At 28.9% G+C, this 26445-nt stretch overlaps 1 protein-coding gene across 2 annotated transcripts in view; it reads right to left on the reverse strand.

Moving 5' to 3' along the window:
- The window catches only part of LOC135927166 (dynein heavy chain, cytoplasmic-like), a 74048-nt gene that overhangs the window by 9051 nt on the left and 38552 nt on the right, over positions 1-26445 (reverse strand). For both annotated transcript variants that reach the window (XM_065463118.1, XM_065463117.1), the window contains exons 35-65: positions 26010-26275; positions 24597-24985; positions 22768-22924; positions 22306-22671; positions 21896-22099; positions 21408-21575; positions 21036-21272; positions 20322-20496; positions 19497-19659; positions 19127-19292; positions 17522-17685; positions 17178-17361; positions 15790-15885; positions 15640-15735; positions 15014-15175; positions 14164-14286; positions 12772-12957; positions 7438-7641; positions 6901-7080; positions 6260-6325; positions 5954-6041; positions 5626-5821; positions 5376-5493; positions 4901-5116; positions 3087-3216; positions 2789-2951; positions 2391-2576; positions 2096-2312; positions 1262-1412; positions 501-757; positions 71-303 (exon numbers count right to left, since the gene is read on the reverse strand). In XM_065463118.1, the coding sequence (XP_065319190.1) occupies positions 71-303; positions 501-757; positions 1262-1412; positions 2096-2312; positions 2391-2576; positions 2789-2951; positions 3087-3216; positions 4901-5116; positions 5376-5493; positions 5626-5821; positions 5954-6041; positions 6260-6325; positions 6901-7080; positions 7438-7641; positions 12772-12957; positions 14164-14286; positions 15014-15175; positions 15640-15735; positions 15790-15885; positions 17178-17361; positions 17522-17685; positions 19127-19292; positions 19497-19659; positions 20322-20496; positions 21036-21272; positions 21408-21575; positions 21896-22099; positions 22306-22671; positions 22768-22924; positions 24597-24985; positions 26010-26275 (5707 nt within the window). The remainder of the gene's footprint in view (positions 1-70; positions 304-500; positions 758-1261; positions 1413-2095; positions 2313-2390; positions 2577-2788; positions 2952-3086; positions 3217-4900; positions 5117-5375; positions 5494-5625; positions 5822-5953; positions 6042-6259; positions 6326-6900; positions 7081-7437; positions 7642-12771; positions 12958-14163; positions 14287-15013; positions 15176-15639; positions 15736-15789; positions 15886-17177; positions 17362-17521; positions 17686-19126; positions 19293-19496; positions 19660-20321; positions 20497-21035; positions 21273-21407; positions 21576-21895; positions 22100-22305; positions 22672-22767; positions 22925-24596; positions 24986-26009; positions 26276-26445) is intronic.

A 26445-nucleotide genomic window follows, 5' to 3' on the forward strand; every position in this document is an offset into this window, starting at 1 on the left:
TATTAGAGTAATCTCTTTGTTATTAATTAAACCAAGCCTATATAATTTTTTTTATAAAATAAGTAGTAACTTCGGCAAAAATCCGTTTATGTATGTCCTGCATAAGAAAAATGCAAATATAATTTTATCCTGATAAAGCATTCCTCGACTGACCCTCACATAAATGGTGTTGAAAAATTGTTTTATTATGAGATCTAATCTGACGTCTGGATCTTTGATTTGTTTCAATTCCAAATTACAGTACAAAACGTGGTGGAATATACCCATAAAAAACTGCAAAGAGTATTGGTACAAGAAGTGAATCTTGATATAAGATAAAGAAAAACAAATTTTTAAAATTGTGATAACAAATATATGTCGTATTGGGATATATTATTGAGAACGATAATCCCAACGAATTCTAAATTATAATACGACATATATAAAGTAGAAATATTTATAAAAGTAAAAAACTCAAATAAAATTTAAAAAATAGATCCAAAAAAAATATTAAGGTATACCTTACAAAGTGCCTCCATGGTAAAGTAAACGGTAGAGCATGCCATAGCTAAGGGGGTATAGAGGGAACTGACCCTCTCTATTTCTTTCATGGTATCTTTTGTGAGTTCCATTTTGGATGTTATCTCATCGGCCTCTTTCTTGAGACTTTCCAGGGTAGTTATAACACTATCGTCATCTAATATACTCTTCCCTTTGGCGTCATTTAACACGCGCAACAAATTTTTTTCTAGGTGTCTAAGCCGGAGTTTGAACTCGCCTTGGAGATTAAATGTAGGTATAAACAATATTTACGGAAAAAATATTATATTTTGTAATTTATCAGGAAAAGCAGATAATGATAGATTGAAGAAAAATAGCTTATAAAATTTGTAGTGTTGTTAATAGGATCGATTTGGACAATTTTAAATTAAGATTTTAGCCAAAATAATATTATGCAAGCCTAGAGATTTTATTAATGGATGTCCAAATCGCCATTTATGAGCAAAATTTCCCAAGCTTGATAATATTTTTTTGGCTAAAATTGGTTTAACCGTTTTTAAAAATCGAGCTTAATAAAACTATAAAATTGTTAATTTTCTTCTTTTGTAAAATCCAATTTATTTAAACTAAGCTGACCAAGATTACTTAAATAAGTAACGCCATGAGTTATTTATCATCAATTATTAAAGGGATCGCTACTCATCATTGGAGCAAAAACAAAATTGTATAAATTAGAAAAAAATTTTAAATAGAAGTTTTAAAAAAATAATTCACGAAAAACCTTGCAATTTAAGTAAATCCGATCTCTTGGTATCGATATCTGGACGTTCAGCTTTGAGAACCCTGTTTAGACATTGAGCTTGCAGACTCGATTTAGTTAGAGTAAAATTGATTAGGCTTACCCTGGAACACAAATCGGGCGAAAATTCGGCCTATTTAAAGATACGTATAACGATTACAAAAATTATCCCAAAGAGGAGCAATATGTTAATGTATTTTTTAAATAAAGCTCATTGCTATATAAAACATTATTCACTAAGTTGAATCTTGTTAATTATTGAATATATTGCATACAGATTTTAATACTAATACTAAAAATTCAACCCAGTACTTACTGGCAAAGAGAAGTTTACATATACTATACCCCAGCTGACCGGTTACAAAAAAGGTTCCGAAAGTGTTTATTATTTAGAGGAGGCTATCCACTATAATGCAGGGACTTATACACCCCCCCCCCCCTTGATAACTGGTAAGACATTAAGTGGATTATTTATATTGTTAAACCAATAAATAGATTTCAATGACGATATTAATTCCCCTTCCCCCATTTTACTTCTTACCCCCTCTAAAATTATTTTATTCCCTTACTTCAATCAAACCTTACCACCATATCCCCCTTATACCAATTATAACGAAAATCGAAATCTAAACTACCTCCTAATTCCCCTCCAATTTTATCCAAATAAACGACAGCATCTTCATAAATACCCCCCCCCCCCACTCCCTTCCAAGTAGAAGTATCTTTTATATTGAGATCATCTTCTAATTAAATAGAGGAATACCGACCTCGATTCAAAAATATAAAAATTGTTAACTAGAATCAATATTTTATTACGCTGGGATCCCTAGTAGACAGAAATATAGTGAAAGAAGGGGATAAATCGATATCTTGATCGCCCAGCGTTATTAGGACTCTTCCGCCAGTTTTTCTTATTTCCCTGTTAAGCACTGGATTAAGAATGGGATCATAATTTTCCACATCTTGAACTAACAATGGATTGCCGAACCTCAAAGCACTCTCAAGGTTTTTTCGAAAAGAATCGTCCAAGAAACTATGAAATTAAAAAAAAGGTGTATCATTATTTTCAGCGGATACTTCATATATTTAAATACAACAAAAAAAAGCACACCTAGTTTTGGTTATTTTCCTATCACCGCCGACGTATTCGTTGGCTATGAAATCGAGCGCTTTGCCAGACGGATCGATAATGAGCGGGTATCGAGTGTTATTAGCGCCAACTGTGCTACCGGCCATGCACCTTTTTAACATGACCGCGTTCTCGATGCACAAATCGTCCATTTCTTCGATAGCATTACTTTAAAAAAAGAAAGGAAGAATTTTTGTATGTATAATATCAAAGCCTTTAAACGTGATAAATTAATTTGATAATGTTTAAGAGCTATCGAGTTAAAATTATGGTATGGTCATATAAATAAATTCTGTTGATTTAAAAATCACTTTTAATAATGAGTTGTAGAGAGGGGGGAGGGGAATTGTTTAGGCAAGTGAACAAAAAAAATTCATTACTTTGCTGCTAAATCGATAGACTCTACACCTCCAATCGTATTTGCCACGTTTTTGAAACTGTCTTCTTCGTTGTTATCAAATTCTATTCCAGATCGTCTCAAATGCCGAGCCCATTGGCCCCGAACTCTGGCTCGTTCGGCTTGATCAAAATATCCGGCATAAGCTTAAATAAATAAAAAAAAATATGAGCTCTTTGCTACTTTTATGGTACATTTCAAATAATTATATTTCGTGAAATATTGAAAAGGCGAATAATAAATTTTCTCTAAAAAGCACGAGTTAAAAAAAATAAATAAACCTAAAAAGGCGGCGTTCATCAAAGAATCGCCAGGAAGAGTAGCCAGACGAGATCGGAAAGCTCGAGTCCCGCTGTCCCACCGACTGCGTTCCGATTCCAAGTTAGATAGTAGAGCTACGCTACGGTCCACCTTTTTAAAAATTTTGAATTAAATATTTTTGCAACTATTTTAGAAACAGATAGTTTAGGGTTAAAATGTGAAGAGATATCAAAGTATGTACCTTTTTGTAGTTTGGAGAAATATTATTGAAGGGAAGTTAATATTTTATTTAGAACTCTCTCTGACCTATAAAATATGTACGTTTATAATATAGTTACCTGGATTGAAAAATAAATTAAATTAGAAATGAAGATAAATGATTAAAAAGAACAAGGGTTTTATAATTAATATAAAATGGTGTAAAAAGGTTTCAAAAAAATCTATAAGATATAAAAAATGAGGAGAAATTAATATAAAAAAGGTAAAACGACGAGAAGGAGGAATAAATATGACTTCCTTATCTAAATCAAATTAGGGGATAAATGGATCGAGTGCCTGCCCATCGACTATTCAACGAAACAACAGCCTCGGAAATGAACAATAGTATGTATATATAAGCTAATTAGTATGTTAAGGATTACTGACCTTTTTATCGGATCGGACTGATTATTTCTTTTTAAAATATCAGCGATCGGCGGTTATTATTAAATTTTGACCCGATAAAATGGAGTCTTAATTTAAAAATTTTTTTATTATTGATATTTAATTAATTAATTAATATTTAAGAAAATATATTTATACATAAATTAAGAAAATTCTTATATCATTGAAGTGAAAAATTTTTAAAATAAACTAACTAAATAATTGAAAAAAATATGTAAAAAATAAATACATAATTTTATTTTTACAAGGAAACAATTTACATTGATCATGAATAAACTAGATGGGATTCTAACTTTCTACAAGTTAAAAAAAACTTATGGAACAAAAAAAAGAATACAACTATTTTAATATATAATAAATAAATAATTATTAACTTTTAGTTTTACATTGAAAAATATAACTGAATAAATAAGTTTGTATTTGGTTAATTAAAATTTGATAGTAGTATATTTAAAATACTGACAGAGAGCCCGTCAAGGAATGACGAATATATCAGAGTTCCTTTCGTTGATAGTTGAATTAAGAATTCGATCTATTTTATGAGGTTATGAATCAGAAATGTAACCTCTATTTAGATGATAGGAAATTCAAAAAATTTTCAATTTCTATACAAGCACAATAAAAAAATCTTTTCAAGTACCTTTTCATTTAAACATTTGTATTTTTGTAATATATCATAAAAAAATTAATTTTGCTAGATGATGGAGTTTTTTAAAGCAAAAAAAATGGTAAATAATATCTGACAAAATTTGGTGGTTGTTGGACTTATTGTGCGAGAAAGCAAATTCAAATCTTGCAGATGGTAAAAAAAAATTCAAAATAAAAACAGACACGGCTAGGTCTCAGGTGGGTCAAATCGTAATGGATCGAGCAGGATCAGAATCGATTTAAAAAAAAATAGTATTAGATTTAATTAAAGCTCAAGATTAAGTTTAAATTGATATTAATTAGCATTATGTTGATACGAAAATGAAATTTAAATATGAAGATGATATATAAAATGATGTATATAGATTACGGAGGTTATATATATTGAAATAACAAACAAAATTAGAATTGCGATATTGGAAGAACCGGTAATTGGCAGATATCAATTTGATATAGAATCAAACTCTAAGAAGTGATATCAGTCCCATTCCTTTAAGGATAATAAATAGACTAAATAAAAAACCTTGGTTTGAACAGTCTCTAAGTCGTGTTTAATAGATTGAGCCTGGGATATGAGAACAGCGTATTCCTCTTTGTAATTCGCTATAGATTTTTCCAACAATTGTATCGTGTCATCTATCTTGTTAGCTTTAAGCCTGTTTTCTTCAGCATCTTTCTCGAGCTTCTTCAGTTCGTTCCGAAGTGGATCAACTTTTTGCAGCATATCGGCATAATTGATCTGCAAAATTGTAAAATTTAAAAAAATATATATTTATATATATCGAGCTAAATGAATGAAATTGTAGAATGATTGAAATTAAGAAGGTAAACATTTTAATTAATGGTTTGTTCTTTTTAGACACTTATAAATTAATATTTACATTAAAATATTGCATATTTTTTACAAATATCAAACAAAATAAAAAAACAATCTGATTTTGCTCTAAATTATGAATTTAGTAAACCATGTTACATTTAAAAAAAAGAAATATCGAAACCTGAGCTATAGCCCATTTAACTAACGGACCACAAGCTTGACTCGCCCTCGCGATTTTCTCGTAATTGTAGTCCGGGTTATTCAGGTAGGTGTTTATAAATTTGATTCGAGTAAATTCGCTTTAAAAAAAAATTGTAATTAAGATTTGACCCTGTTAGGTCGATTCCTGTCAAAATCCTATTTAATGCTTATCAAAATGTTCTATATTATTGACTAAACCGCATATGGTAATAGCCCTAAATCATTCAAACCTAATATCGTCGGTCGAAAAATTAAGTATCATGGGAATAAAATTATCTTTCATGATAACTCCTCTGATGGCTTTCCAATCCGAATAATTTTCTCCTAGTAGCAAGCATATGGACTCCATAGCCATCTTCACTGCCAATGGTGGATTCGCCATAGACCTAACTTCGACTAAGGGCTGCTTTCTAATACCCTTTACAGCTATAGCAAATAAATTTAGATGACATAGTAATAATATACAAAAAAATGAATGAAAATTAATGGTTATTTGATACATTTGGTATAATCCTCAAACTTAAAAATTTAAAATATAAGGCACGATGATAATAAAACCCTGTTGCGCTTCGATGACAGCTGGTTCAACTTGAGCCAATTCATTGATTGCCATTTGTTTCTTTTCGTGTATCAGTTTTTCTTGTTCCTTTAAAAATTAGAATAAGATAGAATGATTTTAATTTTGGCAAAAAATATGTATTAATAAGATGTTTGTATATCTTATTTCGAATTGGGATGCAAATGAAAAATCATTATGTGCGATAAAAAAAAATCAACACCATTTTGTTGCAACATTTTATTTTAAGGATAAATATTTTTTCATTATAATTTGTAAGTGAATAAATAAAATGATAAATTTAAAACTATCAGTTTGGATTGAATCTGTTGTGACGTGGATTTCCTCATTTCTGCTTCTTGTTGATCTTTGATCTGTATTCAAAACAATAAATACTAAACTAAAATGTAAATATATTAATAACTAAAATTAGAAGGGTAGCAATATCAGAAGGGTTTAAAAACTTTAGACTCACTGATAGAATAAAAAGAAAAGCCTAGGCTTAAAATGAGAGATCAAGTGAAAAAAGGTGTTGGATAAGATTATTGATGTAGACATGACTCAAACCCACTTCCTAAAGACTAAGATATAACACTCTACAGTTTTTGGAAAACAAACGGAGAATAGATATTTTTAATTTTTAGGCCATGTCCTGGTTCGACTTATTCTTGAAACTTATTTCTGTTTAGCCCAGGCTAAATAGATTTTGAACTAGGACACCCTTTTGTAGTGTTTTATATGTGTACATTAATTAAATATGATTTTATTTACATATTTTTTCCCACAAAGACTATTCTTTACATAAATCTAAATATCCTATTTCTTTTATAAGCTGCTTAGAGGAAGCTATATAGCCGGTTAAATAGATAGAAATAAGATGGACCAAGACAAGGACTTAGTAATTATAAAAAAAGTTAATTTCATGCTGAGTATGAATTTCATAAAAAACCATATCTTTGAGTTTTGCGTTAGCCATGGCATTTTTGGTTTCCAATTCCTGTCTTTTGAGTGCCAGGGATTTTTGTAATTCTTCCACCTGTTCAACCGTGTCCCTTATTTTGTGCAAACCCACGTTCAAGTGGAGCTGTTCGTCCTCTAGGTCCGAACGTTTTTCGTGGTATAATTTAACCTGTCGAATAATTATTTTAAACATTAATATTCGGTTGTCAATTGATATTTCTATAATCAAACGGGATTTAAAAAAGGAATATAATCAAACGGGATAAAAAATGGGAAATAATATAAGGGACCCTAGAGATATGTCATTAAGCGTAATATACTGTATAAGCAAATTGATTCATAATTTCTCATTTTATAGCAAATTCTTATTATGTTTAGACTAACAATTTACTTACAAACTTAAAATGAGAATGATAAATATATATTTTCTAAGCTCATTTAAAACAATTAAATGCAAAAAAAAAGAACCAATTAACTAGAAAATATCCTTTTTTGGTTAGTAAGAATTTAAAAAAAATAAAATAACGTAATGTATGATGAAGTCCAAATAATGACGAGGAGTTATGTAAATACTCCTCCCTTGTCGTTTAATGAGCCTTTCATTGGCTTGGTGTAAAGTTTGGTGAACGTAGACGAAAGAATTTATGAGAGCATCTCTATAGGTTAAGGTAGAATTTAATGGCAAATTATCGGAAGCGACCATAAGAGGCACGCCTGGGGGAGGTTGATACTATAAAAAGGTATAATTTTTAAAAAATATTCAAGTAACATCATAGCAATTATTTCAATATTGGCGGGGTGTTAAAGTAACATCAACGTAATATTCATATTGGCAGGTAGGTAATTGACCTATTTAATATTTCTATAAAAAATCCTGCCTATATATTATTTCCTAACTTTTTGTTGATAGCTAAAATTTTAAAAAAAATTTGTCCAAATTTTAACCAAAACGAGGGTTTCTTAAAATCGCTTTTCTGAAAAATTAATCTTAGTGGACATAGAACCATATAATAATAATTAATAAGGGAGCGATGTTTAAAAAAAATTAGTATATGTGTAATTTTTTAAAATAAATAAAATAATAGATATGAAATCATTATTAATGTTATAGATGTTATAAAAAAATAATATTTTGATATTAATTAAAATATAATTATAATAATAAAAATATAATATAAAATAAATTATAACATTAATTATAATATTCGAATGACCTGTTAAAAAATATTTTAACTTATTTCATTTTATTTTATTTTATATAATAACATTGAAATTTATATTCTAAAACAAATTACATAACGTGAAAATTATATATATATAAAATCACAATATAATTCTTCATTTTAATTTAAAAAAAATAGTTTTCTTAATCCTACTTACCATTATGTGTTTCTAACAAGTTGGCAGAGGAGAAAAACGTTGGTATCTTCTGATTGATATATCAATGGTACTTAAAAATATGAAAAAAAGAAACTTAATATAAACTTTAATTAAAACACGGACACATAGCAAGCTATAGATGAAAACTATTTTAATTCTTGGAATAGATATTGAAATATTAAAAGATAAAAATTTCTTGGATGATATTTTCTTAAAAACCAATGTCGATGACAAAAATGCAGACCAACCACAGGCTAAAAATGATTCTTATATAACAGATTAAAATGGTGATATTTACAAAACATGCCGAAAGATATATATAATAATAACAAACATCGTGCTAGTTTAAGCCTAACTAGTTTACGCTAATTCTAAATGTTCGAACACGATTTTCGAGGAGGGAAAAGTTATGGGTGGAAGAATATAAAATTTAAAGTAATTGAATGTTTAAATAAATTATAGAATAATCGATATTCGTAAATTGAAATATGATATATAAAATAAAATTTTTTAGAATAAATTGAAATAAAACATTGAAATTAAATAATATAAACTCGGTGATGATAACAATAAATTCTCAGATTGTGATAACTCATTGCTAATAATTAAAAAAAATCTTGATGCAAAATTTCTATATTATATAATATAATTAAAACTGACTATTAACCAAATATATTCTATATATATACTTTTCAAAAGTAAATAACAATCAATTTAACTATTAGATTAATAATATGTTAAGTGAAAGAAACAATATAACAAGTCCGTAGGTTAATAAAATTTAAAATAAATTTGTAATGTATTAACATTCCCCCTTCTGTTCTTTCTTCAATCTTTCTGTGTTCCTCGCAGAACTCGCTTTCAATCCTTTATTGTTTTTGTACGTTCTCCTATCTCTTCTATCCTCGATCCCGTTCTGTTCAAATCGTTATCATTAATTCGTCGTTTAGTATAGAATAATGGAATTGGAATATAGAATATATTAGTAGAATATTGAATTGAATATAGGAATTAAATAATAGAAATATTCAAATAGAGTAATTGATATGTGATTCGCGTTTTAGTTTGGCGTTTAAATTTATTTTTATATTTTACGTTTTAGTTTGGCGTTTAAATTTATTTTGATATTTTGCGTTTTAGTTTGACGTTTAAATTTATTTTTATATTTTAGTTTGGCGTTTGAATATATTTTTTAGTAGAATGTACTATTTATTAGGTATTTTTCCAAGTGTTTTAGTACTGAGATCTTATACATGTCTCATCTAAGAACATGATAAAACTTTAAACCTCTCGGGTTTTTTGATGCTCGAACCGGTCTTGGCGATATTCGAATAAGACTCGGCGTTGAAGTACTGACTACATCGTTTCCCTTGAAGAAATCCTCCTGAACGTGATCATTCATGGTCGTGTCATATGTTATATTTGATCCAGATGCCGTCTTATGATGCGGTTACTTGTGTCAACTTCGTATAAAAGGTCGCTATACTTTCGTTTGATAGTAACTTTATTCCATTTGTTTTCCCCAAATACTTTGAACCATACCTTATCCCCTGAGTTAATGATCCTATTCGGAGAAATAATGGTCTTAGTTTTAATATCGTCATTAATAATAGATGTAGGCTTCTATAGATCCAACTTGGTTCAAGTCTCATAATTGAACATTAATTTGGTGGGTGAAATTCTCGTAGTCGTATTAGGTGTGTTTCTGTAATTGAAAATAAAACTTTTCTAGCGCTATATCAGCATCTGTGTTCTTGTTCTCCATAGTGCGTTTCATACTCAATTTGAATGTCCTAACCATCCTTTCCACCTGTCCATTTGATTGTTGGTGGTAAGCTGATGTTAGTACATGCTTTATACCGTGGTCATAATAGAATTTTTTAAATAATTTGCTGGTAAAATTAGTGCCATTGTCCGTAACGATGGTTTCTGGTATCCCAAAGAAGCTTATTGTTTTCATGAGCTTTTTTAATGTTCTCTCGGTGGTTATAGATTTCATCGAGGTGATGATGGGATATTTACTGTATGCATCCACTATTACTAGCCAATATCTTTGAAAAAATGGACCTGCGTAATCTGTCTTTCGAGTGGTTTAAGTGTTGGAGCCCATAAATGTTGTATGGTTTTCGGGTTATCTGACCACGTATTGTATAATTCACAGTTTTTACCTTTAAATCTATTTCTGCGTTTATGCCAGGCCACCATAAATAATTCTTTGCTAGTGTTTTAGTTTAACCTGCTCCCAAGTGTCCGGCATGTAGATCCTGCAGTATAATTTTTCTCATATTATTAGTAATCACTATTTCATCCGCCTTGTAGAGAAAATTTTTTACTATACTTAGTTCATTTTCTATTTTTTTATAAGTCATGTTCTTTATTGAATCGCCTTTCCTCACATCGTTTATAACCTGCGATAGTTCTTTGTCATGCATGGTTCCCGCTGCTATTTTTCTGAAGTTCAATGGTACATCCCATAAATTGTTTTTGTCCAATTCTCCTAGCTCGTGTATTGTTTCCTCAATATCTTTCAAGGGTAGTCGTGATAGGCAATCATGTACTATATTGTGTTTACCCGCCCTATGTTTTATATCAAAATTGTACGCTCCTATCGCTATATTCCATTTCTGCTGCCTCATAGACATGGAAGTATCTTCCTTAAGGCCTCTTGAAAAGATGTATATTAGCGGTTTATGAACTGTTATAATTGTAAATCTCGTTCCGATCAAATAAAACTTTTTTATGGCAAAGATAATAGCTAATGCCTCACATTCGATATTAGTGTAATTAAACTCTGCTTTTAATAATGCTCTGGATGCAAATACAATGGGTTTCTCTTTTCCATCGGTATCAAAGTGAAATAGAACTGATCCTAGCAGCTATGCCAATAAGCTATTTAGGATTAAAAAAAGGAAGGTTGAGATATCAATAGTTGTAATTCATCGAAGCTTTTCTTGTGTTCGTCATTCCATGTCCTTTATATTTATCATCATGTATAGTGGATCGGCTAAATGCGCGAAATTGTTTAAAAATTTTCTGAAATAACTAGCCATGCCTAGAAATGTTATGAGTTCGTCATGAGATTTCGGCTCTGGCATATTGATTATAGCTTTAATTTTGTCACGATTAGGGTGTAAACCCTCTGCATCGATATCGTGTCCAAGAAACCTAACGTTGGTTTGCAAAATTTGGCGTGAGATAATATTTTGATATCCTTTCAAAAACTTCTATATTTTTTATGTGTGTTTATCGTTTTCACCTGTTATTAAAAGATCATCAATGTAAAATATCACATCCTTCATATCTTAGAATATATTATTCATAGTCTGCTGAAATATTGCAGATGTGGTTTTGAGACCGAAGGGCAGTCTGGTAAATCTGAAATACCCTTTATGTGTAGATATGGTTAGTATGTCCCTTGACTTCTTGTCTATCGGCAATTGCAGAAATGCTTGCTTGAAATCATTGCTAAACTTCTTCCCTTTTGACAATTTCGCAATCAAATCTCCGATTTACCAGACTGCCTTCGGTCCCAAAACCGCATCTGCAATATTTCAGCAGACTATGGATAATATATTCGGAGATATGAAGGATGTGATATTTTACATTTATGATCATTTAATAACAGGTGAGAACGATAAAACACACATAAAAAATATAGAAGAAGTTTTTGAACGAATATCAAAATATTGTCTCACGCCAAGCGGTGGGATAATTAAAAAAAATCTTGATGAAAAATTTATTTATTTCAAATTTATTTATTATAAAATATAACTAAAACTGACTATTAACCTAATAAATTCTATATATATACTTTTCAAAAGTAAATAAATCAATGTAACTATTAGATTAATATTATGTTAAGTGAAAGAAACAATATAACAAGTCCGTAGGTTAGTACAATTTAAAATAAATTTGTAATGTATTAAGACTGAATAAATACCACGATGATACAAATAAAAGAGATTATGATGTCTATGTCAACACATTAATGGTATCAATAAGGATAACCAAGACGATGGCGATGAAGCTAATACTAAAAGATATTGATGCCGCTTATTGACATATAAACAAAATCGAAAACAACAAATAAACCCGACGACTAATTCGCGATAACAAATCCCAACGAAATTTATTCGTGAAAACAAATGACGACGAAATTAATTAGCTATAACAAATTCGACGATCATCGCGAAAAACAAATATAATGGATTTCTCAGAGAGAGGAATGTGTTATATGTTATAATTATAATATTCGAATGACTTTTTATAAAACATATCGCGATTCCTACTTTAACTTATTTCATTTTATTTTATATAATAATCAAATTTATATTCTAAAATAATATTATAAAACGTGAAAATTATATATATATATATAAAATCACAATGTAATTCTTCATTTGAATTTTAATAAAATGTTTTTTTAATCTTAGCTAGCCATCATGTATTTCTAACAATTAATAATGGTAGAAAAGGTTACTTCAGGATTATCCAAATCGAGTCTTATGGTCAATTCCTTTCCAACTTGAAACAGAGTTAAGTTAGACCAATCCCCGAACCAATTTATGACGCAACGGTTGAAAAGAGCAGGAGATGTTGAAGATCTTTCTTTTAAGCCTTGGGAAGATGGGTTCATGGTAAACACTACATGGAGATTTCTCATTACCTAGAGTAAGAAAATTATATTATTTTTTTTATCATATGTATGTTTTTGATGAAATAAAAACAAATATGTTATGAAATATAATTTTGAAATTCTGACTTACTACACGTAAAAGGAATGTTTAAAATGCTTAAAATAGTTTAAAAAATAAATTAATTCTTTGAAATTGATAGCTCGTAATTTTTTTTAGCTTTCTATTTTATTAAATAAATTATGAGGTTAAATAAATTACATTTGAACAAAGAACTGATTAATGATTTTATTATCCAGAGTTGTTAAATCTAGAAGAGTTATTAAAATATCTAGATACAAAAATATGGTATAATATAGATACATTTCTATAAAAAATATCCGGATGGATACTATTTTAGAGATATTTATACTTTTTGATATCATTTTATTTTAGATTTTTTTATATTAATAATAATAATATTTGAATTAAATTCTATATTATGTCCGATCATTATAAAAAAGACGAATTTTATTTTACGCAATGGATGGTGACAAAATTTTGAAAATGTTTTGTATTTGAAATCTAACAATTATTTTATAATCATATATTTTGTAAATGTATTATTAAAAGTTAACAATTATATATCACCAATTCAATAAATTATTTTTAGCCTACTTCAAAATTTGAATTTTTTAACAATAAAAAATTGGGCATTATGCACATCTCAGATAATTATTATAAAAACGTATCTCTTTGAAAAATGAATATATACTTAGATAAATTTGTAAAATAGACTATATATATATATCATCTAGATACACTTGAAAAGTATCATTTAACAACTCTGGTATTCTAAAAGGAAAAAGCTTTTAAAAATACGATAGTCTTCATATATATTATTGTTTCAAAGTTATTTATTTGAATTGTAATTTGGTCTAAGGTTCAAAATACGAATCGTGACTCATGAATACACTACAATGTAGTACTATTTATTTATCATAGTCATAGATAGAGGAATTATTGGTATAATGATATGTTAATTTTTCAAAAATTTATCAATTCTTTTCTTTCAAAAATAAGCCTAAATATTCTCGCTTTTTAAAGTCCATCCACCATTAAAAGGATATTATCGTAACCTAATAAAATGCCTCAGCAATAATCGCTTGAGAAATCTAACATTTATTTTAAAAAATGGCACATAATATTCGTTAAAAGTAATATCAACAATATATTTCCTTTTAAAAAATAATAATAACTTGATTTGTGAACCACTTGTATAACTCTTCGTTTGAATCTAGCATAAGTCCTTCTCTCTGAGATCCCTCTTTGCATTGGGTCATCAAAGCAGAATAAAGGTCGCCTTCAAATAGACCTGGAACCTAGAAATATTTAAAAAAGCATATGATGCACTAGCATTAGTAGTGTTGTTGTTAGATTTTCCCTGGAGATTTTGCTCAAAGGTGGCAGAAAGGTTTGGACCACTATTTCCAAAATCTCTAAGTTTACATTATAATATTTGAGCTGAAATCTTAATCGAGCCATCTTTTAAATCGACCCAAATATAGCCGTTTAACAACACAATGCGTTACAATAGGTAATATAAGGTTTTACAACGAAACTCATTTTTCTGAGAGCCAATTAAGATAGAGGATTCATCCCACAGATCACTTTTAGTGGAAAAGTTTTCAAAATTAATTTTTTATAGTTCTGATGGACCAATCATATTATGATAATTGTTTATCAAGTTGTATTTTATATTTACAATTATGTAGTTGGTTGCTAAAATTGAGCACCCCATCTATGTTTAATAATAAATCTTATCGGGATATAAATATTGTTAAATTATATGCCTCTACTTTTCATAACATTCTAAAGAACTTTTTTTTAGCATAGATAAAACGGTACCATGGAATAATCGGAAGTTTGCGACTGGATAAGTTTCAATCACAAAACGGGTAATACTTTATCACTTATTTATATGATGCACTAAAAATGATGTATAGAATAATGACTTAAATCGATGTAATAATGCATTAATTTCACAAGTGAGGCATAAATTTATTCAACAAATTTATTTTAAATGAGAGCTTAAAATAAAATTGAAACCTCCCCATTAGCCAACAGAGTATTTATTCTCTCAAGGAATGAAGAATCAAGAACGTTAGATTCGTCCATGATAAATGTTATTTTTTCGCCCTTGCAACCAGCACGCTTCAAGATATTCCGCAAGTCTTCGTCGAAGTCTTCAGCCCTGTATTTATTGTGAACCTTTTTTGTTTTATTGTTTGTTTATTTTATGTAAAATAAATTTGTAAAATAACTTAACGAAAAATAACTTCGAATCATAAATATCTTGCTTAGTTGAATAATTTAAAATCTTGGCGAATAACATGATCGGGTCAATTAAAAATCTATTCAAATTATATCAATTTAATTAGGAGAAAATAAATTCAGTATTAATTAACTAGGGAAAAAATCATATAATGAATATATTCATTTATAAAATACAATAAAAAATTTTTTTTTATTAATAACCTGGGCCTGGTTTAAAAATATATAAAAACCGGCGGTTTAAAAATATAAAATTCGGAAAGGAAAATGGGAAAATTTTTTATGTCCGGGTCGGGTCTATAAATTGATCTCCAATCCGTTATATTAACATCATTTTGGAAGAAAAAGCACTTAAAAAAATAAATACTATTCAAAATAAAAAAACATTTGAAAAAAATTACCTTGATTTGAAATATGCTCAATCCATTCATCCAGGCCACAAAACGCGATAGAGTTGTCTTGCCTGATCCACTAATTCCTATTAATAACACATGACCCTATTTTTACCAAATTAAAAATGATTATATATTTTAGAGTGTGTTTTGTTTTACCTGTGGTTGTCTAAATACCCTGTCTATTCTTAACACGTGATCGAAAACATCATCGTATAAGACCAATTGCACGTCTAATTCTTCTTCGTAGAAAATCTAATAAACCATACATTTGCAAAATTGACATTTTATCAAAATGTCAACAAATTTAAATTAAGGTTATATTTCATATCTTCTTTCATTCAATGCATAAAAAGGAATGCTGTTAAGTAGCTATTAAGTAGCAAGCTATATTTTTTAAGTAGCTAATTAATAGAGCCGCCATTATTTTCGAGTAGCTAGAGCTAAAAAATAGTTACTTATTATAGCTACTTTAAAAAAAATTTTAACTAAAATTTTAAAATGATTTATAACATTTTTATTTATAATTTGAATAAATAGATAGATGTATTTTAAAAATTTTTTTATTTAAATCCTTGCACTTCTTTAATCAATTTATTTAAATTTTAGAAGATGACATCTTACATTCGTAATCATAAATATATATGATTAAAAAAAGACATAGATATTGTAGAACAAGCTCCGGAAAATTTTAAATTTGATTTTAAGGAGTATTTTACGACTTATGTTTTAAAGAAAATTGAACGTGGTTGAAACTAGAGATGAAAACAATCATTAACGTTAAACTAATTCGTGATTAGCTCAGGAATTATATATTTTATCTTTAAACTCAAAATTACAAAAAAATCACCTAACAAAACGAGAACATCTCGTGTTCTCGAATTTTTTGATGATATTTTCGCTAATGATAAAAATATTTTGAGCTTATCTTCATAAAATTTAATACCCCTATCCCATCTAGTTCTAATACTGAAAGACTAACTAGTCTAGCAAAAAATGTTGTTGGTGAAAAAAGATGTTATTTTACGAAAACTTTGAGAGACATATTCTCTTAAAAGTAAATACAAATTTATTAATTAATATTAAATATTTTATTATGTGATATGATTATTATATTTCAAATTTTAATAAAAACTTCATTTACGATTATAAAAAAATTACAAAATGGGGCCTCAATATTTCGCCTTTACTTAAAATTTAGATATCATTTAAAAGTAGCTACGCTACATTTAAAATATAATAGCTATAGCAGGCTATTTTTTTGGAAAGTAGTTAGAACCATAACACACTACTTTTTTAAAGTAGCTTAATTCAAAAATTCAGCCCCTCTTTTAAAGTTACCATTAACGCGGATGCGATAAAAATCAAAGATACCTCCACCTTTATATATAAAAAAACATGTTATTATAATATCCCGATTTTTAGGTCTTCCAAAAACCGAGTATAGTAAAGTCATGGTGCACAAAAATAAAACCTAGTATAAACTACGAAATGACACAATTATTCTAGCGAGGTTCAAAAATACTTATTTAAGAAAAATTACTCACTTTTAATCTAGCCTTGGTATATTGCCTCAACTCCTCTAAATTGACAGGTATGTAATCTTTGCTCAACCAATTGCTGTAGAGAATAGGTCTTTTGAGAGTTTCTCTACTAATCGTAGGGAAATGTTTCAAGGCAACCGTATCTAACGTTTCATCGGTCCATACGCGTTCTTCGGGATTAACTAATCTGTGTATCGCATTTTGTATAAAAAAACGTTCACAACATTTTTCCTCTTATAATTTATAAAGAATGTAATAAAAGTTAAAAGATACCAACGATCCCATATACTATGGTAAATACTAATCTGCAATAACTTTATTCGGTATAACACTTAAATATCAAAGACCTGTCTTGAAATAATCGTAATCCTTCGTGAGCCCATAATCTGACCAAACCATCCAGTGATAAATTTTCCAAAGGTTTAATAGCTTCGTATATCCCCCTAACCCATCTGGTCAGTTCTCTAGGGCTAAATATGTAATGAGGCTGCATGTCTTGTGTAAAATTATCCTTTAAAAAATAATATTTACAAAAATAAAATTAAATTGCATATCAAACAGATGTTATAATATTTGCTAGTATACACAGTGACCAAAATTTTCAAAGTAAGTGTCCAATGTTCAAAAATAAAACTCGCAGCTGCATAGAATTTAAATTTTATCTGATAACTTTACGTGATATAAATATAATGTAAAAAAACTTGTCTTTTTTCACTTTCGAATTTAATAATTAAATTATATATATATATATAAATTTAAAAAAAAATAGTATTAGTAATAAAAATATTATCATTTTAAAAAATTGTTGAGACGGAAAAGCTAGGACGCGTCATCTTTATGTTAGCGTCCATGGAAGGTGTCCTTTCCTAAAAATTAAAGACGGCACCGTTTGATTATCACTAAAGATAAGCAATGGAATCTCAATAAGCCCAAACTAATGGTACACACACAGTTATGTATATATTTAAATATACACGAGGATGAACATGATTAAAGAGGAATTTTATTTATTAAAAAATTAAATATTTCACATGATAAATCAAAAAATTTATAGGCCATTATTAAATATTAAACATTGGGGAAAATTAAAGCCTCCCGTTATTTTTACGAAGTTCTCAAAAAAAAATTTCGATTGGTATATTTTTTACATTGTTACCAGTATAAAAATCAAAAGTTAATTGATATTATAGATAATAGCATACCCGTATAAAATTGTAAATTGATCCGCAAAACTATAATTTAACCAATAAAAAAAATAATTTATTCAGTAAAAAAAGCACGATTCTTTATAGATATAATGATAACACTGTGTATAGTGATAAAGGTAATTGCATGTCCTCAGAACAATGCCTTTTTGCAAATTTCATGTACCGATTAAAGATATGCCCCCGCCTAGGAATAAAAATTTTCTGAAACCAATCCCTTGTAAGATGTTAGGGAAAGTAAGGTTAAAATGCTAAAGAAGTAAACTGTAAATTTTGCGGGTAAGAATTATTTATTAATTAAAATTACAAGATATATTTAATAGCATTTCATTTAAACTAATAATAGATGTCAAAATTTATTTATTTTTGGTAATCCAAAATTTTGAGCCATAAAGGACGAGAAATAAACTGCATTATTCATTAAATATATAACATAAATATTTATGAAGTAGGGGGGGGGGGGTTATGGATTCGGAAATCCGCCATAACCAGCTACTATATATCGATACAGCCTTTTAGAAGCAGATCCAATTTTATTAATATCTTGATATATATAGGCCAATGACCAATATCGATCCGATTTTTAAAATAACATTATTTAAAAAAAAGGTTTTTAGAGAATAGAATAAACCAATAATATAAAAAAATTAGACGTCTCGGGGGATGATATTAAGAATGATAGAAACGTAAGCCTCTTTAAAACAAAAATGTAGGTGATTTATAAATAATTAAAAATATTGGCCAAACTTGGAAAGTTAGGTAGAATTCTATCATAGCGTTGGTGAGAGGTTCGGAATAAGATCGTAAACTGGGCATCAATTTCAACATAGCCTTGTTAAAGGTATTATATATTTGAAACAAAGAAGCCGAGCCAGGATAATCTACGTATATAACCGGTATATGTCGCAAAAGTCTATTTTTTCGGCCAATTTTGTATATATGTATTCGTATAAAATATACATTTTAAGCTATAAACATAATATATTTCTTAATGATATTTTTTTTATTTAAAAAAACTGATACTTTAACAATATTGGATTTTTTGAACGCTAAGTAAAATAATAAAACGCCGTTATAACTTATCTTCAAATAAAGCTTCATTAAACACTCATGTGACCTATGTGACAAAGGTTTCCGTCCAGGATCTGTGGGCGGATTACAAGCGCCAACGAATTGAATGCGTTCCGTTTTAACCCAGATTTGTTCGTTATTGGTAGTTGTTTTGTAAAAGCCACCGTGCTCTAATATTTGTCTAAGGAAAGAAATGACCCTTTGAGTGCCTTGAAAAAAGGATGATTGGATTTTAAAAATTTAGGAAAATATGGTTAAATAGATATATTAAACTAATTTAAGGCTAAAGAATTGATAATAGACGAAAAATATATATCCTTCATAAGGATGAGGAAAACATTGACACATTAAATTCTAAATATAAATACAGGAAAAAAACCAGCAAAAAACCCCAGAAAAGCCTCAATATCATTTTAACAATATTTTTATATAATTTAAAAATTAAATTTAAAAAAAAATATTTCCAAGTTTTTATAAACTATTTATAAATTAGTTGTGATAATTTTGCAGCAAAATATTGGTAGATTATATATGTGATGATAGTAATATTCAAAAATTTACAATAAAATTTGGTAAAATATAGAATTGTAGTAGTAATAAAAAAAACAGAAAAAACAAAACATTATTTTTTCCTGAAAAAAACGTTTTTTAATCCCCAATCATTCATAATAATAAAGAATTTTTATGATTCCCTTCGGTATTCGGTAGATATTTATATAAAATAATAAACAAGACGCATTATTAAGTGATACAACGCCATTCCTGACATCCAACTCCAATAGAGGGGCGACAAATTTTTTACTATAAAATCATACTCACGCCAAGCATAAAGTATAAACGAATATATTTATAGTATACATATAAAAAATACCATATTTATCCATATCGGGCAAGTTAATTTCATCACAAAATAGCACAAGCCATTTGTTGTATTGAATGGGAGATAAAACCATGCCGTAAGATGTCTTACGATACTCGCAGTAATGGTCCAATGTTTTTAACAAAAGTTCGGGGGTTGTAGCACTCGAAAAATTGAGACCGATTACCTTACATTGATCCATTTTTTGGGGATTAAAATAAAATTATATATTATAGACAATTGTGGAATGATAAGGTAAGTGAAAACTATGTTCGAGACGCATTTAAAGTCTTTTATTTTACCATAACCGGAAATATGAAAAAATTATTGTATTACAGGCCCTTCTATTCCTTTCCCTTTTTCATAATAAAAGATATGGGTAACATTGCCAAAATGTATAAATTTTATCTAGATAACCAGGTTGTTCATTCCAGAATCATGTCAACAATAAGTAAGGCAATAAAAGGGGCACCATTTATATTTTTCCTACTGTTCTCTTACTTCATCTTTTTTCTCCCTCCACTCTTATGGGGTTAGCATGTAGCTTAGTTAGACACAAATTTGGTTATCAAATTCAAGAAGATAGTGTAGATTTAAGCAGGGATGGAAGAGCCGAGGAAAGTGTCAAACACATTAATCATATACTTTCATATTAATTCCTTATTTCAATGTGTATTTTCTATGATTCCCTTATAAAAATGGAGGAAAAAAATAAATCAAAAGAACCTCCATATCATTGTTCAAGGATCTGAGAGCGTTGAATAGGGTCATAGTCTTACCGCTACCTGGTGGCCCACAAAGAATGATGGGCTTGTGTTCGGCCAGCCAAGTGTATAGAAGGGACTCGTGTCTGGCAGTATCAACCGTCGGTATAACGCAATCCGGGTTGGCCACCTTGTGAGTATCTATTTCGAGGTTGGGCACTCGCAGAGACCAGGCAACCCATTCACCGTGAGTATTTAACTGATATTATTTTGTTATCAAACATTTTATAACAGGGATTCCTCATGTTTTAAAAATAAATGATGATCTATAACATAGCAAAATAAGCATAAAATTATGTAAATTGGCAATTTTTATTCTTTCTCCAAACCATACCTCATAATCAATGATAGACGAGTTAGCTTTATTAGGAAGAGGAATGGTCGTAATGCTTTGAATAAATTCTCCCAAATCTTCTTTGCATTTTAGTTTTGAATCCCCAGCAAAAGACCATAAGAGAGAATATATCAAATAACTCTGAGTATATCTTTCAATAGCGTCCATCTATTTCAATATTTCATTTTTTTTTAAAATGAAGTTTTTATAAATATACAATTTATTTCAAATTTGATTAAAATATTTTTTGTTATATCGAGCGTTCGTCTTTATTTTAAAAGGGACACTATATTTTCTAGAACACTGCAAATAAAGCTTTGTTGAATCTAACTCTAGTATCATCTTGGAATAGCTTCACTACTTTCAACACAAATAAAACATATTTTTAAGGAATTGAATTATCATATTGATTGTATTATTGCTAATAATAGGTTTTTGACTATATCTAAAATGCCGTTAATATATAGTAGAGAATGAGTTCCATTTACGTTCATAGGGAAATCTGGATGGGCCAGTTGATAGTTAACGATATTCCTGACTCCCTGATTCAACAGGGAAAACAAAGAATTAAGGGCTCGTAAACGTGTAAAATCCATGATGTGTTCTAGCGTTTTCGCGTATTCAAGAGCCTTGGAAACCATCCCGTTCGGAGTAAAATAAAGCTCTAGTATTTTGGCAACCGATGTTTGCACCTTATATGAAATAATAATTTAAAAAACATTTTTTTTATTCCATTTCAAAAACAAATTATTTGAGAAATAAGATTATATTTAATTAATTGCATAATGCCAAAAAAAGCCACCAAATGATTATAAATAAGTCACAAATATTTAAGCCATTTTTATCTTTCACCAAACAATAATCAAGCTATTCAAATGAATTGCGAAAGATGATAAACTTGTTTAGCAATGGCCGAAACTTCGTTCTCGCTAAAATCACCCCCTAACCCCGAATCTACACCGCTCCCAGTTGAGCCCACACCATTCGCGTTATTGTAAGCGGGCGCTCTTCTTATGTCAATGTTATTGGTTTCAGAAGATGGTGAATTTGCCGAAAGGAGAGTATTCGAAAAGATTTTTGAATTGGTTGACGCGGTGTCAAAATTAGTAGATAAATCGGCAGAGCCAGATCTCAGTTTTTCCAGGTAATTAAAGTAAATCATGCGATCTGTTAGGACACGTTCACTGAACCATATCATTCCGCAACGGGAAACGGTGGCCATAGTAGCATATTTAAGATCTTGAACTTCGAAAATTATTCTTACCTATAAAGAATAATTATTCGTTTATTCACTCAATACATAAATTCCATTATATTTTTATAACATTTACCTATCTATTATATAAAAAATATAACTAACATTTGGCGGTATATTAAGTCGTTCTCCATTTGGAAGGGTCAAAAGTTTGTTATCATCCAAAACGCTATTCAGATTTTCTACCCACTCCGGGTCCACGTCCCCATCGAACACTATCCATTGTCTTTTGTTTATTTCGCCCCGTACGTTGTCTATTATCCTTTTTATTTATAAGAGATTAATTGAATTTATGATCAATTAAAATTTTTGACATATAAAAGTTACTAATTTTATGCACCATGTCTTTATTGTTAATAGGAATAGCCCAATTTATAAAATTTAATTACATAAAAATAATAATTTTTTTTAATGGTAAATAACTAAAATTTCTGTTAATGAATTTTACAAATAATCAAAGTCATTGTTTGTTGTTTATCCCACTTTAGGAGTAATCGGTATCAACATTAATTTCCTATATTTGTAAGATTTTATATTATTCAGCCTTGTTTTTATGTTACCCCCCTATTTTATTTATGAATTTTATTTGACCAATTTTTATTCTTGATATAGATTTTTGCCTTGAAGAATAGATATTCTTTTTATTTCTTTTTTAGCAATTTTTAAAAAAAAGTTTATTGTTATAAAATTAATTTTTAAAATTTAGTTTCAATTTATTGTTTTCAAATTTTATTTGTTTAAGGCTTGAATATATTTGGATATTCATTTTGGACATTATTTTATTTTGTAATTCGTGGATATGATATTTATGGATATTCGGTTTTTGGAAAATAAAAAGATAAAAAGTTTTATGTAAAATATATGATGAATTATTATCATTTCATTTATATTTTTAACAGTTATTATAATTAATAAATAAAGAGAATAATTAGGTGGTGACTCGAGTCATTTATTAAAATAATCAAAATTTAATGGTCTTAACCCGAGTTGGAATCGGAATCAAAACCATTTCTTATTTTATTTTATTAGGAACCAGAAAAAGAAACCCATTTTAATATTTCCATGAAGAACCTGTTATAATGAAAGAACTAATTTACATGTAATGGCTTTGTTGTCTGATTTCAAAGGGTTTTAATTTTTTTTTCTATTGTTTATTAACAGTTAGGAAACAGAATCCTCCGAATAGCGCCAAAAATTCAGAAAAAGAAACATTTTTAATCCAGGTTGCAAAATCGGATTTTACACTGTCTGGCGAATCAAAGAGACAGGTAGCTGGTGAATGTCCATTGGTTAATAGTTTGTTTTAAATCGTAGATTTATTTTAGTTCCCCTGTTCGTGCACATATGAAAATCCTTAGCTACTTCAAAAATGGGGGTTTCAGGTTCCAAGGTCGATAATGCAGAGATTATTGGTCGTAATATAGTAACTGGTACTAATATGTGAATTTTTTAGGATATCCCTAATAATGTTTGAAGGGGATAGAGGCTTTACACAAGGAAATCTAATGCGCGGGATCTCCCCCTTTTCCAAGGAATAAGAGCGGCTCTCTCGGACATCAATCCAGAGGACTCTAAAGCTGATGGGTTGTTGCACCCCCCAATCCTTAAACGTAACTTAGCGTTATTTCCTGAAGTGTGTTGACTGATTGGGCTTTTGCGCTATATTGAGTGTATAGGGAGCCTAGTTATAGGTCAAAGAGTTTTGTGCATCGGGGGCACTTGCATGATGATAGTTAATTTAAATCAAGCGTTTTTTGGTTTTTAAAACTAAAGAATAGATTTCAAAACAAGTCGCTCACTTTCATAAAATAATGTTTTAATTAATTTGTGAAAAATTCTTTCCAGAGCAGCATATAATTTGATTATAAGAAAGTTATTAACCTTAAAAAAAACTCATAAAAATTCGTAAAATTATAGATTAAAAAAAAATTTACTTTCTGAGTATCCCTGTGAATAACCCATCTGTCCATTCCCTCGTGTTTGGATCCAAGGTTCCATAAAGTGCTTCTTTACTAACAGCTTTGGGATCAATTACATGGGCACATCCTTCGCCTCCAAAAATACTCAAACTTTCGACATGGTTAGAATTATCATCGCCATTTTGAGCAGAATTATCAAAATTGTCATTACCTTCGGAGGATTTTGATATGGTTTTAGAGCTGGGATTTAAATTTTCCAGGGCTGAAAAAAGGGTTCTCCATGCAGTTGTTTTGCCGCTACCGCTAGGGCCTACGAGCATTATACCGTGATGTAATTGAGTCAGATGGTAAAGTTGGATGACTTTGTCGGCCCAGTTGCATGAAGATGATGTATTGTCGGTGTACTTTATAAATAACATTTATTCGAAATAATCCTTTAATAAATATTTAAAAATAATTTTTAATAAACAAATGTTTACAAGGAATTTTTAAAAATTCTACGAAACTTAAAATAAATGAAATAAATCCCTAATAAAAGATTATTAACTAAAATGAAGAACTCGGAACAAAGACATTATTGCGTTCCTGTTCTGTTCCGCCCAAAAAATATTTTCCATTCCTAATTTAATAGTTAGAACTATTTAAAATATGATTTAACAAATATATTTTCACAAACTTAAAATGACATAATATCTTCTTCCTTCCTTTCTTACAAGAAAGTAATATTAAATAATGAGAAAGAAAATAGAATCTATATATGAGCAATTCATTGTAAATATCATATTCATAATTAAGTAAAATAAAATTGAATCTTAACATTTTTGTTCCCGTTCCTTTAACCTTCAATAATATTCCCCAAGTTCCGATCCCGGGACGTTCAGTTTCATGCCCCTGATTGAAATTAATTTGAAAAAAAACTTTTATATGAGGAAAGAATTTTAATTAGTAAAATAAAAGTTTACACCGATTATCATCTTCTGGTAAACTCCAGTTTTTATCAAAATTCAGAAAAATCCGATTCAATATTTTTTTTATCATAAATTGATAGGATAAACGATGATACTTACAATGATTTTTTTGAACCTATGTAATAAAAAATAACAATATTTCCTATCCAAAAAATAATTAACCGTTAACTATGAAGAATTATTATTTCGTTTAAAAGTTGGTTGTCTGACACGTCAAAGAGATATATACAAATCTCCAATGGAATTTCTAGTCCATATATCTAAGGTAAAGAAAAAATACGAATCCCTATTCAAAATTTGTTGGGCAATTATTTAGTTGATAGTTTGAAATATTATAACAGGGAAAAAAATTACGAATAGGATAGGATTTAAAAAAAATATCGGTCTAAACGGATATTTAAGATAAGTACAGCCCTAAAAATTAATTATTATTATAGTACTAATATTTATGCATACATACCTTGTCATCTTCGTCCAACAAATTATTTTGGATATTATTTTCATTGGAGGTTAAATTTTGATGAAAGGCAAGGTGGTTCCTTCGGCACACTTCGACAAGGTTCGATTTTAATTTGTGAACCGGGACAGGTTCATAGCTTACGCCGGGAAAAACGTCTCTCAATAGATCTTTAAGGAGCGGTATATCTTCAGATACCAATTTAGGTATTAAGGTTTCGCATACGCTTTGTATCAGAATTTCCTTTTCGTTCTGGGCTAATTGGTCTTCTAAAAAATATAATTAATTGGGAGGAGATGGTTTATCAGGTTCGAAAAAGTAGGAATTAAATCGGGAATATGTCGGTAAATTAATTATCCTTATTAAACAATAGCATAAGTTTCAAATGCGTAGAAAATTTTTATAGTGCCAGAATTTAAATGTAAACAATATTTTATAT

This window comes from Gordionus sp. m RMFG-2023, chromosome 3 (genome assembly GCF_954871325.1).
Source record: "Gordionus sp. m RMFG-2023 chromosome 3, tfGorSpeb1-WG-v2, whole genome shotgun sequence".
Taxonomy (NCBI): Eukaryota; Metazoa; Nematomorpha; class Gordioida; order Chordodea; family Parachordodidae; genus Gordionus; species Gordionus sp. m RMFG-2023.